At 53.4% G+C, this 14,045-nt stretch overlaps 4 protein-coding genes across 5 annotated transcripts in view; 2 read left to right on the top strand and 2 right to left on the bottom strand.

The window, feature by feature from the left end:
* Vps51 (VPS51 subunit of GARP complex) overlaps positions 1 to 4,103 on the top strand; it is an 11,272-nt gene extending 7,169 nt beyond the window's left edge. For both annotated transcript variants that reach the window (XM_021196926.1, XM_029540218.1), the window contains exons 3-10: positions 362 to 508; positions 585 to 804; positions 914 to 1,631; positions 1,990 to 2,205; positions 2,396 to 2,614; positions 2,934 to 3,055; positions 3,138 to 3,225; positions 3,718 to 4,103. In XM_021196926.1, the coding sequence (XP_021052585.1) occupies positions 362 to 508; positions 585 to 804; positions 914 to 1,631; positions 1,990 to 2,205; positions 2,396 to 2,614; positions 2,934 to 3,055; positions 3,138 to 3,225; positions 3,718 to 3,978 (1,991 nt within the window). In that variant the 3' untranslated portion in view covers positions 3,979 to 4,103. The remainder of the gene's footprint in view (positions 1 to 361; positions 509 to 584; positions 805 to 913; positions 1,632 to 1,989; positions 2,206 to 2,395; positions 2,615 to 2,933; positions 3,056 to 3,137; positions 3,226 to 3,717) is intronic.
* A 93-nt stretch (positions 4,104 to 4,196) lies between these two features.
* On the top strand, positions 4,197 to 9,508 carry Tm7sf2 (transmembrane 7 superfamily member 2). The gene is made up of 10 exons (XM_021196931.2): positions 4,197 to 4,425; positions 4,783 to 4,979; positions 5,080 to 5,134; positions 5,389 to 5,583; positions 5,664 to 5,767; positions 8,079 to 8,198; positions 8,287 to 8,455; positions 8,655 to 8,735; positions 8,818 to 8,940; positions 9,233 to 9,508. The coding sequence occupies exons 1-10, from the start codon at positions 4,374 to 4,376 to the stop codon at positions 9,391 to 9,393; spliced, it is 1,257 nt and encodes a 418-aa protein (XP_021052590.1). The 5' UTR covers positions 4,197 to 4,373; the 3' UTR covers positions 9,394 to 9,508.
* A 359-nt stretch (positions 9,509 to 9,867) lies between these two features.
* Znhit2 (zinc finger HIT-type containing 2) lies at positions 9,868 to 11,143 on the bottom strand. The gene has a single exon (XM_021209643.1). It carries the CDS (start codon positions 11,112 to 11,114, stop codon positions 9,915 to 9,917), a length of 1,200 nt encoding a protein of 399 aa, XP_021065302.1. The 5' UTR covers positions 11,115 to 11,143; the 3' UTR covers positions 9,868 to 9,914.
* A 2,812-nt stretch (positions 11,144 to 13,955) lies between these two features.
* The window catches only part of Fau (FAU ubiquitin like and ribosomal protein S30 fusion), a 1,884-nt gene continuing 1,794 nt past the window's right edge, over positions 13,956 to 14,045 (bottom strand). The window contains exon 5 of the mRNA XM_021213814.2: positions 13,956 to 14,036. Within this exon, the coding sequence (XP_021069473.1) occupies positions 13,956 to 14,036 (81 nt within the window). The remainder of the gene's footprint in view (positions 14,037 to 14,045) is intronic.

Here is a 14,045-nt window from a genome sequence, read left to right as displayed (position 1 = left end):
AGGCAGGCAGATTTCTGAGTTCGAGGCCAGCCTGGTCTACAAAGTGAGTTCCAGGACAGCCAAGGCTACACAGAGAAACCCTGTCTCAAAAAACCAAAATAAATAAATAAAAAAGTTTAGAGTCAGGACAGCAAGTATGTGCTTTTAAAAACTAAAACATTTCCCCTCCAGTCTTAAGTAGTCTCACCCTCTTCCCTCCACACCAGGCACACGGGTAAGCAGGGCTTGCTGCACCAACATAATAACATCCTGTGTGCCGATGCCAAGGCCCTGCCCATTTCAGTCATATCGCTGGTATCGTGAGAGCTGCACCTCCGCCTTAGTCATTTCCATTTCCCTCGCTCGGCTCTTGCCCTTCTAGACACCATTCGAAAGATGAAGAATGACTTCCGGAAGATGGAAGACGAGATGGACCGGCTGGCCACCAACATGGCAGTGATCACCAACTTCAGCGCACGCATCAGCGCCACGCTACAGGACCGACACGAGCGCATCACCAAGCTAGCAGGTAGGCTCTGTGCTGGTCAGGCCCTGCAGACAGCCACTCTGAGCTCTGCAGCTCACGTGCCCTTCCTGTCTCCTAGGGGTACATGCACTACTGCGGAAGCTGCAGTTTCTTTTTGAGCTGCCTTCGCGCCTCACCAAGTGTGTGGAGCTGGGTGCCTATGGGCAGGCTGTGCGCTACCAGGGTCGTGCCAGGGCCGTGCTGCAGCAGTACCAGCACCTACCCTCCTTCCGCGCCATCCAGGATGACTGCCAGGTCATCACAGCCCGCTTGGCCCAGCAGCTGCGGCAGCGCTTCAGGTGTGGTTTCCGGGCCTGGTCATTGTTCTCCAGTCACATCGAGCGCCCCTCACATTTTTTCCTCCCTTGCAGCCCACAAACTGTCCTCACTGCATCTCTGTCACTACAGGGAAGGCTGCTCAGGTGCCCCGGAGCAGGCCGAGTGTGTGGAGCTGCTGCTGGCCCTCGGTGAGCCCGCTGAGGAGCTGTGCGAGGAGTTCCTGGCGCATGCGCGGGGACGGCTAGAGGAAGAACTGAGCAGCCTGGAGGCCGAGCTGGGGCCCTCCCCTCCAGCGCCTGATGTGTTAGAGTTCACCGACCGCGGTGGCAATGGTTTTGTAGGTGGCCTCTGCCAGGTGGCAGCTGCTTACCAGGAGTTGTTTGCCGCTCAGGGCCCTGCTGGTGCGGAGAAGCTGGCAGCCTTCGCGCAGGAGCTGGGCGGTCGCTACTTTGCACTGGTTGAGCGGCGGCTGGCACAGGAGCAGGGTGGTAGTGACAACTCGCTGCTGGTGCGTGCACTAGATCGCTTCCACCGGCGCCTGCGAACACCTGGTGCCTTGCTGGCTGCTGCTGGGCTTTCCGAGTCAGCCACAGAGATTGTGGAGCGAGTGGCCCGGGAGCGCCTGAGCCATCATCTGCAGGGTCTGAAGGCTGCCTTCCTGAGCTCCCTGACGGATGTTCGCCAGGCCCTAGCAGCACCTCGCCTAGCAGGGAAGGAGGGCCCCAGCCTGGCTGAGTTGCTGGCCAATGTGGCCAGCTCCATCCTAAGCCACATCAAGGCATCCTTGGCTTCTGTGCATCTCTTCACCGCCAAGGAGGTGTCCTTCTCCAATAAGCCCTACTTCAGGGTATGTCTGTCCTTTGGCTTTGGTTATTCGTTCTGCCGACTGGCCCTCCAGCATCCTTTTACTAGTGTTTGGGGAACTTGGGGACATGTCACCAGCCCCACACAGTACTGTCTCAAGTACTCTGCGTGTGGAGTCACATTCTCAGGAGGCAGTCTGGAGGAGAAAATGCTATGCAGCCGGGCTAAAGCTAGAAGGGTACCAGGGCTGCCAGCCTTACCACCAAGGCAGGGAAGCAGGGCAGGGCTGGCCCGTAGAGGAGGGTAAGGCAAAGCGGGAGGAACAGCCCTATGCTCTGACTTTGCTGAGCCTCTCTAGCCTGTGAGAAAGGACTGTAGTGGACCTGGGCTTCCCTTCACAGGGCGAGTTCTGCAGCCAGGGAGTCCGTGAGGGCCTCATCGTGGGTTTCATCCGCTCCATGTGCCAGACAGCCCAGAGCTTCTGTGACAGCCCTGGAGAAAAGGGAGGTGCCACGCCGCCTGCCCTGCTCCTGTTGCTCTCTCGCCTCTGCCTGGATTATGAGACAGCCACCATCTCCTACATCCTCACACTCACTGATGAACAGTTTCTGGTGCAGGTGAAGTGGCTCAAGACAGGGGAAAGGGCACTGATGCTGGCAACACAGGAGGTTCTGTTGCCAGAACCAGACTGGTGGTCCATGCCCACCTCAGCCTCTGTTTCCCTAGGGTTGCTCACCTCTTCATTGGTGGTGGTTTCTGATCTGTCTCTAGTACCTGCAACCTTAGTCCTTTGCTTTTGTGGTTTAGGATCAGTCTCCCGTTACACCTGTGAGCACACTGTGTGCAGAGGCCAGAGAGACAGCACGACGGCTGCTGACTCACTATGTGAAGGTGCAAGGCCTGGTCATATCCCAGATGCTACGTAAGAGTGTGGAGACTCGGGACTGGCTCAGTACTCTGGAGCCCCGGAATGTGCGTGCTGTCATGAAGCGCGTGGTGGAGGACACTACAGCTATTGATGTCCAGGTGCTGCCACAGGCTGGCTGCTGGAACCCCAATGCATGCTGGGTTCCAAGGACCAAGACAAAAGGGGTGTGGCTGTTCCCATGTCATGCCACTAGAAGCCCCATTTCATACCTATGGGAATGTGCAGGCCCAAAGTCACCCAAAAAGCTGAAGCAGGGATGAGCTAAAAATTGGGTTTCAGACTAGGTCTTTCCCTGCCTTGGTTCTGCTCCCCTGATTGTGTAAGTGGTGACCATACCTGGGATTCTTCAAGCAGAGGGGGGGAAGTTTCTGTCAGTAACCCATGCTCTGACCTTGCAGTGCCTCTTTTCTTCACCAGGTGGGGCTCCTGTATGAAGAGGGTGTCCGTAAGGCCCAGAGCAGTGACTCAAGCAAAAGGACCTTCTCTGTGTACAGCAGCTCGCGGCAGCAGGGCCGCTATGCACCTAGCTACACACCCAGGTCAGGCTACGAGGGAGCCTCCCTGAGAGACAGAAGAGCGAGGGTGGGCAGGGTGCTCTCTGACTCTCTCTTTCCCTTCCAGTGCTCCAATGGACACAAACCTCCTGAGCAATATTCAGAAGCTCTTCTCTGAACGGATTGATGTGTTCAGCCCTGTGGAATTCAATAAGGTCTGAAGTACCTTCTCATCTACATCCCAGGGGGGAGGTTGGCTCACATCAATCCAGAGAGCTGAATTAAAGGTCACTTTATGTAGTCTCTGTCTCTAGGTCCAGGGCAAAGCCACCTTGTCTATCTGGATGCCCATTTCCACCCTGCTTTGTTCTCACTCTATTCTCCAAACTCGTCTTTAGTCATCAGGGGTTCTGCTCATAGCTTGATCTCTGCCCCACCGCGGCCCAAGCTCAGCGATCTCTTTCCTCCATTTCTACTTTGTAGTCAGTGGTGACTGCTGCCCATCGTATTCATGAGGCCCCATTTCTGATCTGACCACCGGGGCTTACCTGCCCCCCGCTTTTATGGTGGCAACATTGCATTGTTCCCTCCTTACCTGAGCCCTAGAAATTTCTGTCTCTTCTCCCCTGCCTCTGCTCAGAATTTGGATGTACGCTCCTTCCCAAAAGCCTGCAGTCACTGAGCTGCATCCGTGTGTCCACCTGCAGGTGTCGGTGCTGACTGGCATCATTAAGATCAGCTTGAAGACACTACTGGAGTGTGTGCGCCTGCGCACCTTTGGGCGCTTTGGGCTGCAGCAGGTGCAGGTGGACTGCCACTTCCTGCAGCTTTACTTGTGGCGCTTTGTGGCTGATGAGGAGCTAGTGCACCTGCTGCTGGACGAAGTAGTAGCCTCAGCTGCTCTGCGCTGTCCCGACCCAGTGCCCATGGAACCTAGTGTTGTCGAGGTCATCTGCGAGCGCGGCTAGAATCTGCCGACGAGTCCCGTAGTAGCCCTATCGTCCTGTCCTCCCTGTGCCCTATTCTCATCCTAGAGGCCCTTCCCCGCTGGCGGGTTCATGGATTCTTCTAATAAACTTATGTGTCCTCCTCCTTCCTCTTGCTTGCAGGGGCGGGACCCGCCGGGGTTGGGTTTCCAATGCCGAAGCTTATGAGGCGCCAGCACGGGGCCCGCCTCCCAGAGCTGATTGGCTACTGTGCTGGGCCCAGGGTGGGCAGAGGGCGCGTCCATTTAAAGATCACTGAACAAGCGCAGCAGCTTTTCCACCACCGTGTCTGATGCAGAGGCTAAACCCGGCATGGGGCGGGTTGTGTTTCCTTGATCGACTTTTGTGAACTATTGTTCCCCGGCAAAGCAGAGATCATGACTTCTCGTGAGGCCTCCCAGGCCCCACTGGAATTCGGGGGGCCGTGGGGTAAATGGGAAGGTTTGGGGTGGAGGCTAACCTGATGCCACTTAACGGGAACAGGGTAGGATATGAGCGCTATAGAAGGCTTTTGGGAAGTTTTGCAGAAGGATCCGGTGCGCGGGTGGCAGGGTGTCTGCAGAAGAGGAGGGACCAGTGCTGACAGCTGCACAGCAGGGAGCTTGTGTAATGAAAGACAGTTGGGAGAGCAGGATGGTCTTTGGGAATGCCAGAGGGCAGAGGAACAAGATGAAAAGGTAGGAGTATGGCGCTGGGAAACTGCTAAGCAGGCAGGTGACTCTAGGCGCCTGACGACTTGAGAGAGCTCTGGGGAGCAGTGACGCTACACAGTGGCCCTCTCCCCAGGCGTCGCGGCTATGCTGATCCTGCTGCCTGCCACCTTGTTCCACCTGCTCCTGGCGGCCCGCTCGGGCCCGGCGCGCCTCCTGGCCCTACCGTCTTATCTGCCTGGACTGGAGGAGCTGTGGAGCCCACGGGCTCTGCTGCTATTGTTCATCTGGCTCGGCCTGCAGGTGGCGCTCTATTTGCTGCCTGCACGGAAGGTGTGCTCTCTGTTTTAACACACCAGGGAGGAGGGTGCAGGGAGGGCTGGACCCAGGGAAGTCATCCCCAGCCCTTATAAAACCTGCCCTGTACCCGCAGGTGGCCGAAGGGCTGGAACTGAAGGACAAGAGTCGCCTGCGCTACCCTATTAATGGTGACTGGGGTTTTCCCTCCTCCTCCCTGAATCGGAGTTTCATGGGTTGGGGATGGTTTCAAGGGTAGTGGGAGGTTTATGGACTAGCTCTGATGACATGTTTGTGCTCTTATGGGAATCTCGCTGTGCTTCCACCTCTTTTGCTGCTGCTCAGCTCCAGGCCAATGTTCTCCCAGAACTGTGTGTGTGTGTGGGGGGGGGGGGCTGTGGAAGTATGCAAGCCACCCAAGGGCTCACTCTGTGCTGTGGTTCAGGCTTCCAGGCTCTGGTGCTAACAGCCCTGTTGATGGGGCTGGGGGTGTCAGTGGGGCTGCCCCTGGGGGCACTCCCTGGAATGCTCCTGCCCTTGGCCTTTGCGACCACTCTCACCAGCTTTATCTTCAGCCTCCTCCTCTATGCGAAGGCTTTGGTAGCTCCTGCCTCAGCCCTGGCTCCTGGGGGAAACTCAGGTGAGAAGGGTCCCAGTGAGGTAGGGGTGAGGTAGGTGGGGTGCATGTCTGGTGTGCCTTCACCTTCCGTTGTTCCCCAGGAAATTCCGTGTATGACTTCTTTCTGGGACGGGAGCTGAACCCTCGCCTCGGTTCCTTTGACTTCAAATACTTCTGTGAGCTGAGACCTGGCCTCATCGGCTGGGTATGCTGGGCATGCTGGACTTAGTTCTGCTGCTCTTGGGCAAGGAGAAGAGCAGAGTGAGCTAGCATTGCTGGGTGGGCAGCAATCATTCATTCATGCATTTGCCAATATGTTGCTGTGCTATGAACCCATGGTTTTGCTTTAATAGAACAAGAGGGTTTTTAATATAAAATCTTGAGAGAGAGAGAGAGAGAGAGAGAGAGAGAGAGAGAGAGAGAGAGAGAGAGCACACATTTGGCTTATGTACATAAAGCCCTAGAATCCAACCCTAGCACCACAAAACTCCATCTATACGACAGTGATGACAGGCTGTGTGGGGGAGCAGAGCAGGCAGCGAGTTGGGAAAGCAGATGCAGCTTTGGATGTAGCAGCCAAACACAAAATCAACTTCAAGGACAGCTAAGGAGAAGCTTGAAGGACCAGGCAGCTGCCTCCAGTCAGATTTAGCACCTTGTTTGTCATTGGTGACCTTGACAACAGACCAGCTGTTCTTGTGTTAAGATCACACATACATGGGGTCCATGGGTGGTGGCCTGAGAGCTCCAAAGGGGCTCAGGCCAGGTCCTGCCTTCACTGTAGAGGAGATCCCACACAGAGGCAGGAGTGCCCATGTCCGCTGAACCTGATTTTGGATTTGGTTTAGTTTTGAAACAGGTCTCACTAGGGCAGTCCAGACTGGTCTCAAAAATCAGGGTCCCTTCTGCTTCCCTCAGGTAATCAAGTAACTAGGGTTACAGTTACTACAATACCACCAGACCTAGTCCCAACATTAATCTGGAGACTGGCCTGCCCGCATATGTACCAGAATATAAGGCTATTTTTTCACTCATAAAACAGGATGGAATGAAATTTTCTTCTACAATTTCCTGTGAGGGCTGGATATAGTAGGACATGCCTTTAATCCCAGCACTCCAGAGGCAATGGCAGGCAGATCTCTGTGAGTTCAAGACCAGCCTGGTCTATATGGTTCCAAATCAACCAAGACTACTTAGTGAATCTCTCTCTCTCTCTCTCTCTCTCTCTCTCTCTCTCTCTCTCTCTCTCTCTCGACAGGGTTTCTCTGTATCGCCCTGATTGTCCTGGAACTCAGTTTGTAGACCAGGCTGGTCTCGAACTCAGAAATCCGCCTGCCTCTGCCTCCCGAGTGCTGGGATTAAAGGTGTGTGCCACCACGCCCGGCTTTCTCTCTCTTTTAATACCACATCAGTATTACTGAAGAAGCTACACTATTCAGGCCACTGGAGTTACTAGAATGAAAATCTAAAGCCAGGCAATGGTGGTGCAAACCCTTAATCCAGCACTTTGGCAGAGACAGGTGGATCTCTGTGAGTTTGAAGCTAGCCTGCTCTACAGAAAAAGTTTCAGGACAACAAGGGTTACCCAAAGAAACCCTAACTTATTTATTTTTAAGATTTATTTTATTTATATGAGTACACTGTAGCTGTTTCCAGATACACCAGAAGAGGGCATCAGATCTCTTTACAGGGTTGTGAGCCACCATGTGGTTGCTGGGAATTGAACTCATGACCTTTGGAAAAGCAGTCAGTGCTCTTATCCACTGAGCCATCTCTCCAGCCCTCTTTTTTTTTTTTTTTTTTTAAGTTNNGAGANAGGGTTTCTCTGTGTAGCCCTGGCTGTCCTGGAACTCACTCTGTAGACCAGGCTGGCCTCGAACTCAGAAATCCGTCTGCCTCTGCCTCCCAAGTGCTGGGATCAAAGGCATGCACCACCATACTCAGCTCTCTTTCTTTCTTTTTTAAAAAGATTTATTTATTTATTACAGTGTAAGTACACTGTAGCTGTCTTCAGACACTACTCCAGAAGAGGGCATCAGATCTTGTTATGGATGGTTGTGAGCCACCATGTAGTTGCTGGGATTTGAACTCAGGACCTTTGGAAGAGCAGTCAGTTAAGAGCTCTTATCTAGCCCCAAACGCTGACTTATAAAGAAAGAGAAAACAAGGAAGAGGAGAAAGAGGGTGCAAAATTTAGGCTCATAATAAGCCAATTCTTAGCTCTACAAACATATTAGTTTTCAAACAAGAACTCAAGGCTGGGCCCTGATTATTCCTGTTTTCATATGGCAGTGGGGAAGTGAGCTTTAGTTAAGAGACATATTCTACCCAAGTGACAAAGCTCAGATTCAAAGGCAGGAGTTTTAAGTTAAGGCAGAGTTGCAATCCAGTATTTCTCGAGTACATGACCTGGATCCATTCAACATGGGAACGGGCAGCTGAAAGGGGGGAGGGGTTGGTACTATGGTACTCAGATGTTCCCATTCAGACAGTGGCCCTGTCTGTCCCCACTTTAGGTTTTCATTAACCTGGCCCTGCTGGTGCAGGAGGCGGAGCTTCAGGGGAGTCCTTCACTGGCTATGTGGCTGGTCAATGGCTTCCAGTTGCTGTATGTGGGTGATGCCCTCTGGTATGAGGTGAGGCTGGATTGGACAGCGGGAGGCAAGCAGGGGATCTGGAGGCTGTCATCTGGACTAAGACAGCATCTGGGTCATGTTCCTGCAGGAGTCTGTCCTCACCACCATGGACATAATACATGATGGCTTTGGCTTCATGCTGGTCTTTGGAGACCTAGCCTGGGTACCATTCACCTACAGCCTGCAGGCCCAGTTCCTGTTGTACCATCCACAGCCTCTGGGGCTGCCCATGGCCTTGCTCATCTGCCTCCTTAAGGGTCAGTAGGAGGCCCTTCACCCCCTCCAGCCATGCGTTACCCTGTACCCATCAGGTAGAACCCAGGCTCTGGTGCGTCTCCGAAGCTGGAAGCCAGCTCCTGGCTATCAGAGCAGAGCCTGGGATTTGGACAGGCTTTGCTCAAGGTTAGGCAAAAGGCTGGGACTCCTACCTCACTACCTGCTCATACTTTCCCTCAGCTATTGGTTACTACATCTTCCGAGGGGCCAACTCCCAGAAAAACACATTCAGAAAGAATCCTTCTGACCCCAGTGTGGCTGGTAAGCTGGGTCTCTTAGCGGTTACGGGTGACATGAAACAGCCAGGCTCTGTGGTTCTGTTTCATTAGCTGTATTTCTCTAGGTCTTGAGACCATCCCGACGGCCACCGGGAGGCAGCTGCTGGTGTCTGGGTGGTGGGGTATGGTTCGACACCCCAACTACCTGGGAGATCTCATCATGGCTCTGGCCTGGTCCTTGCCCTGTGGTGAGTGAGTTTTGGAGTAGGTCAGTGTGCCTGGTGGGAAGACTAATCAATCAGTTACTGGAGGTGGACCCAAGGCCTATGACCTGGTACCCTGTGTGCCATCAGGTGTGAGAGCTTTTAGAGCTGTGTGCTGTGCCTGATCATGCAGCCCCTTTCCCCCCAGGGCTATCCCACCTGCCCCTTCCCCCTACCCCCCAGGGCTATCCCATCTGCCCCTTCTTCCCCCCCAGGGCTATCCCATCTGCCCCTTCCTCCCCCCAGGGCTATCCCATCTGCCCCTCCCCCCCCCCAGGGCTATCCCATCTGCTACCCTACTTCTACGTCCTCTACTTCACTGCATTGCTGGTGCACCGCGAGGCCCGAGATGAGCAGCAGTGTCTCCGAAAGTACGGCCGTGCCTGGCAGGAGTACTGCAGGCGTGTGCCTTACCGAATCATACCCTATGTCTACTGAAGCGGGCCCACCTAAGCAGTTCTACTCTGCCTGGAGAAGAGGCTGAAAGCAAGAGGGAGACACTGCTCCCAGAAGGAAAGTATTTTTCCCTATTGAATAAATGTTTTCAACCTTTCCTGTGTTTTTCTTCTATCCTGGGGTCAGTGACTTGAGGCTTGGGGATGACTAGTTGACTAAGGAAAGCTTAAAAGTGGTTTGTGGGTCCAAAAGTCTGACTAGGGGAGACAACTGGTTACTCTCAGAAATGGGCACCTCAGGCCTGGGGGATGTAGCTCAGTTATAGAGTGCTTGTGTAGCACACAAGACGCCTCGGCTACTCAGCACTGTGTACATTAGCAAGGTGGCTAACCCGTTAACCTCCCACTGTCAAGGTGGGAAACAGATCAGAAGTTCCAGGGTCATCCTCAACTACACAGTAACTTCAAGAGAAGCCTAGGACGGGGCACCGTCTTTAAGGAAAAGGCACTGCCAACATTCGGGCAGACCAGAAACATCTTTTATTAATGACATGGATACCCAGTTCAGCCAGGGAGCTCCTCAATGAGAGTCCGTGGACTGGGGGGCACTGGGCCTCCCCAAAGCCGTTCTAACTCTCCAGTAAGGGTTGCCATCTCCTCAGCTGTCACAGCATGGGCTCGGTGGACTCTGGCACAGTCTAGAGCCAGGGATGTGAGGGCAGCCTCGTTTTCGTTGGTCCAAGCCAGCAGAAACTGGCACTTCTTCCGAGCCCGATAAAGTCGATCTCGCTCTTCACGAACCACAGCCTGCTTCCGGGCTCGTCCCAGGGTCTGAGCTAGGTGCCCCAGTGCCGTCAGCGTGTACCCTTTCTGACTGACAGGATCCTCGCCCAGCAGGATGCGGGCAACTTCTTGCATAGCACCCCGCGTACCCAGGGGCCCAGGTGGGTGCTCGCCCGCTTCCAGTACGTGGGCTGCGGCCTGTAGGGCTTCCTCTGTAGAGCCAAAGACTTGCTGGGCTCCCAGGGCCCCAGAAACATCGAGCAGAGTGGCACAGAAATCGGAGAGTAGCGCGTCGTCGTCCCCTCCATGATACAGGGCGAGAGTATGAGCGTAGGCGAACAGCACGTTGGGCAGCTGGAAGCGCACCAGTGGCGATGCGGGGCTGCGGCTCAGACTGGCCAGTGCTGGGATGCGGGCAGGCAATGCGGGCGGTGTGGCGGCACTGGAGTCTTCAACAAGTGGCTCTGCGGTAGCGGCATCATCCCCGGATCCCAGCGCCGTCCTCGCAGGGGCGGGCTCCGGTTCCGCAAGATCTCTGCTCCCGGCATGATCCAGCTCCTCCAGCAACCGTGGGCCGGTGCCGCGGCCCCACCACCAGGGCCGCCACGGAGGCAGAAGGCGTCCGGCTTCGCCACGGCTCAGCAGCCGCTCGAACGCCGCCTTCTCGGCTGGCGTTAAACGTTCCCAAAGGCCGGAAAGGCCGCCCGGCCGCGCGCCGGACCCGAGGCCTGCTTCCTCGGGCTCATCCTCGGCCTCGCGTTGTTCGCGCAGCCGGCGTAACGCGCCCGCCAGACGGCTGGGCGAAGCGCTTCGGCCACGGAGCTCTCGCAGCACTTGGTCGCGGTAAAAGTCTTCGGCGCAGGCGCCGTGCGCCCGGTAGCAGCGCAGCGAGCAGTAGGGAGCGTTGCAGCGCGGGCAGGTGTAGCGCGCAGGCAGCGCTTCCCCGGCCGGGCAGAAGCCGCAGAGCCCGGCGGGCTCCATGGAAACTGGTGCCGCTTGTCCGGTATCAGCTCCGCCACTTCCGGCGCTTCTTTGGTTATTTCCGCCTTTGTGTGCGTGTTGGGGGAGGGGGCGTAGCCTCCTTTCCGCACTTTTCCGAAATTTCTCGGTAACTTTCGTGTCTCGAATACTTCTCTGAGCAAGCGTAGAAGTCGTCCAAGCTCTTCTAACCGAACACGTTTGCTTACCGAGTTAGGAAAAATTGTGTTGCTAATCCCAGTTTGTTCTTTATGGTTGTACCAAATTGTGCAAAAATAAACTACCTTTTAAATAACAAAACTAACCACCACCAAACAAACAAAACACCAGGGTCTTCTTAGCAGGGCGCAGCGGCACACGTTTTTAATCCCAGTGTTGGGTTGGCAAAGGTAGGCTAATTTCTGTGAGTTCGTGTAGTTAGTGCGTTCCAGGATAGAGCTACATAGTCATGCCCTCCCTATCTTGAAAAAAAAAAAAAACGCCAACAAAATAAAAACAACAGGTCCGGCAGTGGTGGCGCACGCCTTTAATCCCAGCATTCGAGAGGCAGAGGCAGGCGGATTTCTGAGTTACGAGGCTAGCCTGGTCTACAGAGTGAGTTCCAGGACAGCCAGGGCTACACAGAGAAACTCTGTCTTGAAAAACTAATAATAGCAACAACAGACAAAAATAAATGAAGCCGGGCGTGGTGGCGCACGCCTTTAATCCCAGCACTCGGGAGGCAGAGGCAGACGGATTTCTGAGTTCGGGGCCAGCCTGGTCTACAAAGTGAGTTCCAGGATAGCCAGGGCTATACAGAGAAACCCTGCCTCGAAAAATCCAAAAAAGAAAAAAAAAGAAAAAGAATAAACCCGGCATGTTTAACAAATCTGGAGGTCAAAATACATAACACGTAAGCATATCAAATTGAGGCCAGCCTGGGCCTATGTGAGACCTCGAATCAAACAAACAAACAAAACCAACTAAACGATAATGAGGGCTGGAGAGATGGCTTAGCAGTTAAGAGCACTGGCTACTCTTCCAGAGGTCCTGAGTTCAAATCCCAGCAACCACTTGGTGGCTTACAACTATCTGTAATGCGATCTGATGCCCTCTTCTGGGGTGTCTGAAGACAGCTAGTATACTTAGATATAATAAATCTCAAGTTGTGTTGAAATTTAGTTTGTATTGTTGAGTATTATGAGGTCTACAGAGGGGCAGATGGGTCGAGCGTTCTGCCTTAGTGGATCATCTGTAGGGCATGCCTATAACAAAAATACTAGTGTCCAGTCATAATGGAAAGTGAACCAACACAAACCCAAAAGTTGTCTGGCAAAGCCTGTAGACTCTGTACCTTTCCAATACCACTTGTCATACTTCTGTAATTCGGCTCAGCTATCCTTTTGTTTCCTTCCCGGCTCAGTAAACAGATTCTCTGTGATCTTCTAAGGATTCCTTGTTTGTTTTTTTTTTCTTTTGTTTTTGAGACAGGGTTTCTCTGTGTAGCCCTGACTGTCCTGGAACTCACTCTGTAGACCAGGCTGGCCTCGAACTCAGAAATTCGCCTGCCTCTGCCTCCCAAGTGCTAGGATTAAAGGCGTGCACCACCACGCCTGGCTGTTTTTTTCTTGAGGCAAGGTCTCAAGCAGCTCAGGCTGCCCTCCAACTGCCTATGTAGTCCCTTTCTAGGGACATGTTTGGTTTTTGAGACAGCGTTTCNCTGTGTAGCCCTGGCTGTCCTGGAACTCATTCTTTAGACCAAGCTGTCCTCAAATTCAGTGGCCTGCCTGGGATTGAGTGCAGAGATCCCACTACAGCCCAGCCATAGGCTGATTGTCATTGTGCAGGTATGGCTCACTGGTACTATGCAGTCCACAGTGACCTCAAACGCAGATCCACCTGACTCCCCTATGCTAGTCACCATCCCCGGCTTTATTTGTAGTTTTGTACTTTTTCTCTACAAAGAGCCTGAGTTGGGGATAGGAGCTCCTGCATTTGATTGAGCCTTGAATACTACTCAAGCCTGGTGTTTATTTATACCAGTAAATACCGGCGCTTTGGAGGTTCAAATTCAGACTGGCCTTCAGTTTGAGATTTTTGAGTCTTAATATAAAAACCAATCATGTACTTGCCTCTAATTCCTAACAACCTGAGCTCCATCCCTACAACACACCTGAAAGATGTACTAACCCCCTCCTGACAGTGGGACATATCCACAACCCACCATAGAAAAACACCTACAATGGGCCAGAGCATCAGAGGTTGAAATGGATGGAGTATCCAAACTCAGCCTTACTCCATGGTTAAGCTGCATTCCAAGAAGCAGTAGGATGCAAACAGACGAGAAGAGTTGGGTCGAGGAGGTTGGAATCATTAACCAGTTCTGTCATAGTGATTAAGTTAGGCCAGATAAGAGTTAGATGCCAAGGAAGTTGGGCAATACTTAAGTTTCTAAAGCTGGGGGACACCATGCTCCTTCTGCTTTGGGCTAGCTGGTTCCAAATTCAGGGAAGACTGATTCTCTTCTACTCAAAACCTTCCGTCTTCCATTGCTGTCTCTACAACACCAAAGCCTTGTCACTAAATTTGGTTGGGTGGTTGAAAAAAGGTCTCCATGTATCCCTGTCTGTCTGTCCTGAACTCACTATGTAGACTATGGTGGCCCACGAACTCAGATCTACTTGTCTCAGCCTCCCAAGTGCTGGAGCTAAAAAGGCACATTCACTGTAATAATCTGAAGCTGGCCTTTGTGCTGACTGATGACCAAGGCACTTTGCTAGCCTCTAGTCACCACCTTGCAAATGAAGAAAGCATAAGAAGTCTGGGCACAGTGGCTTTATTAGCATGGCAGGGTGGCAATAGGACTTAGGAATTAGCATTGGGGCCCTTCTTCTTGCCAAAGGTGGGCACAACATTGACAAAGCGCCGGTTGTACTGCATTCGCCTCTTGGCCCG

Source organism: Mus pahari, chromosome 1 (assembly GCF_900095145.1).
Source record: "Mus pahari chromosome 1, PAHARI_EIJ_v1.1, whole genome shotgun sequence".
In the NCBI taxonomy this organism is placed as follows: domain Eukaryota; kingdom Metazoa; phylum Chordata; class Mammalia; order Rodentia; family Muridae; genus Mus; species Mus pahari.
Note: the sequence above shows the minus strand (reverse complement) of the source record. Positions and strands in the feature narration are given on the sequence as shown.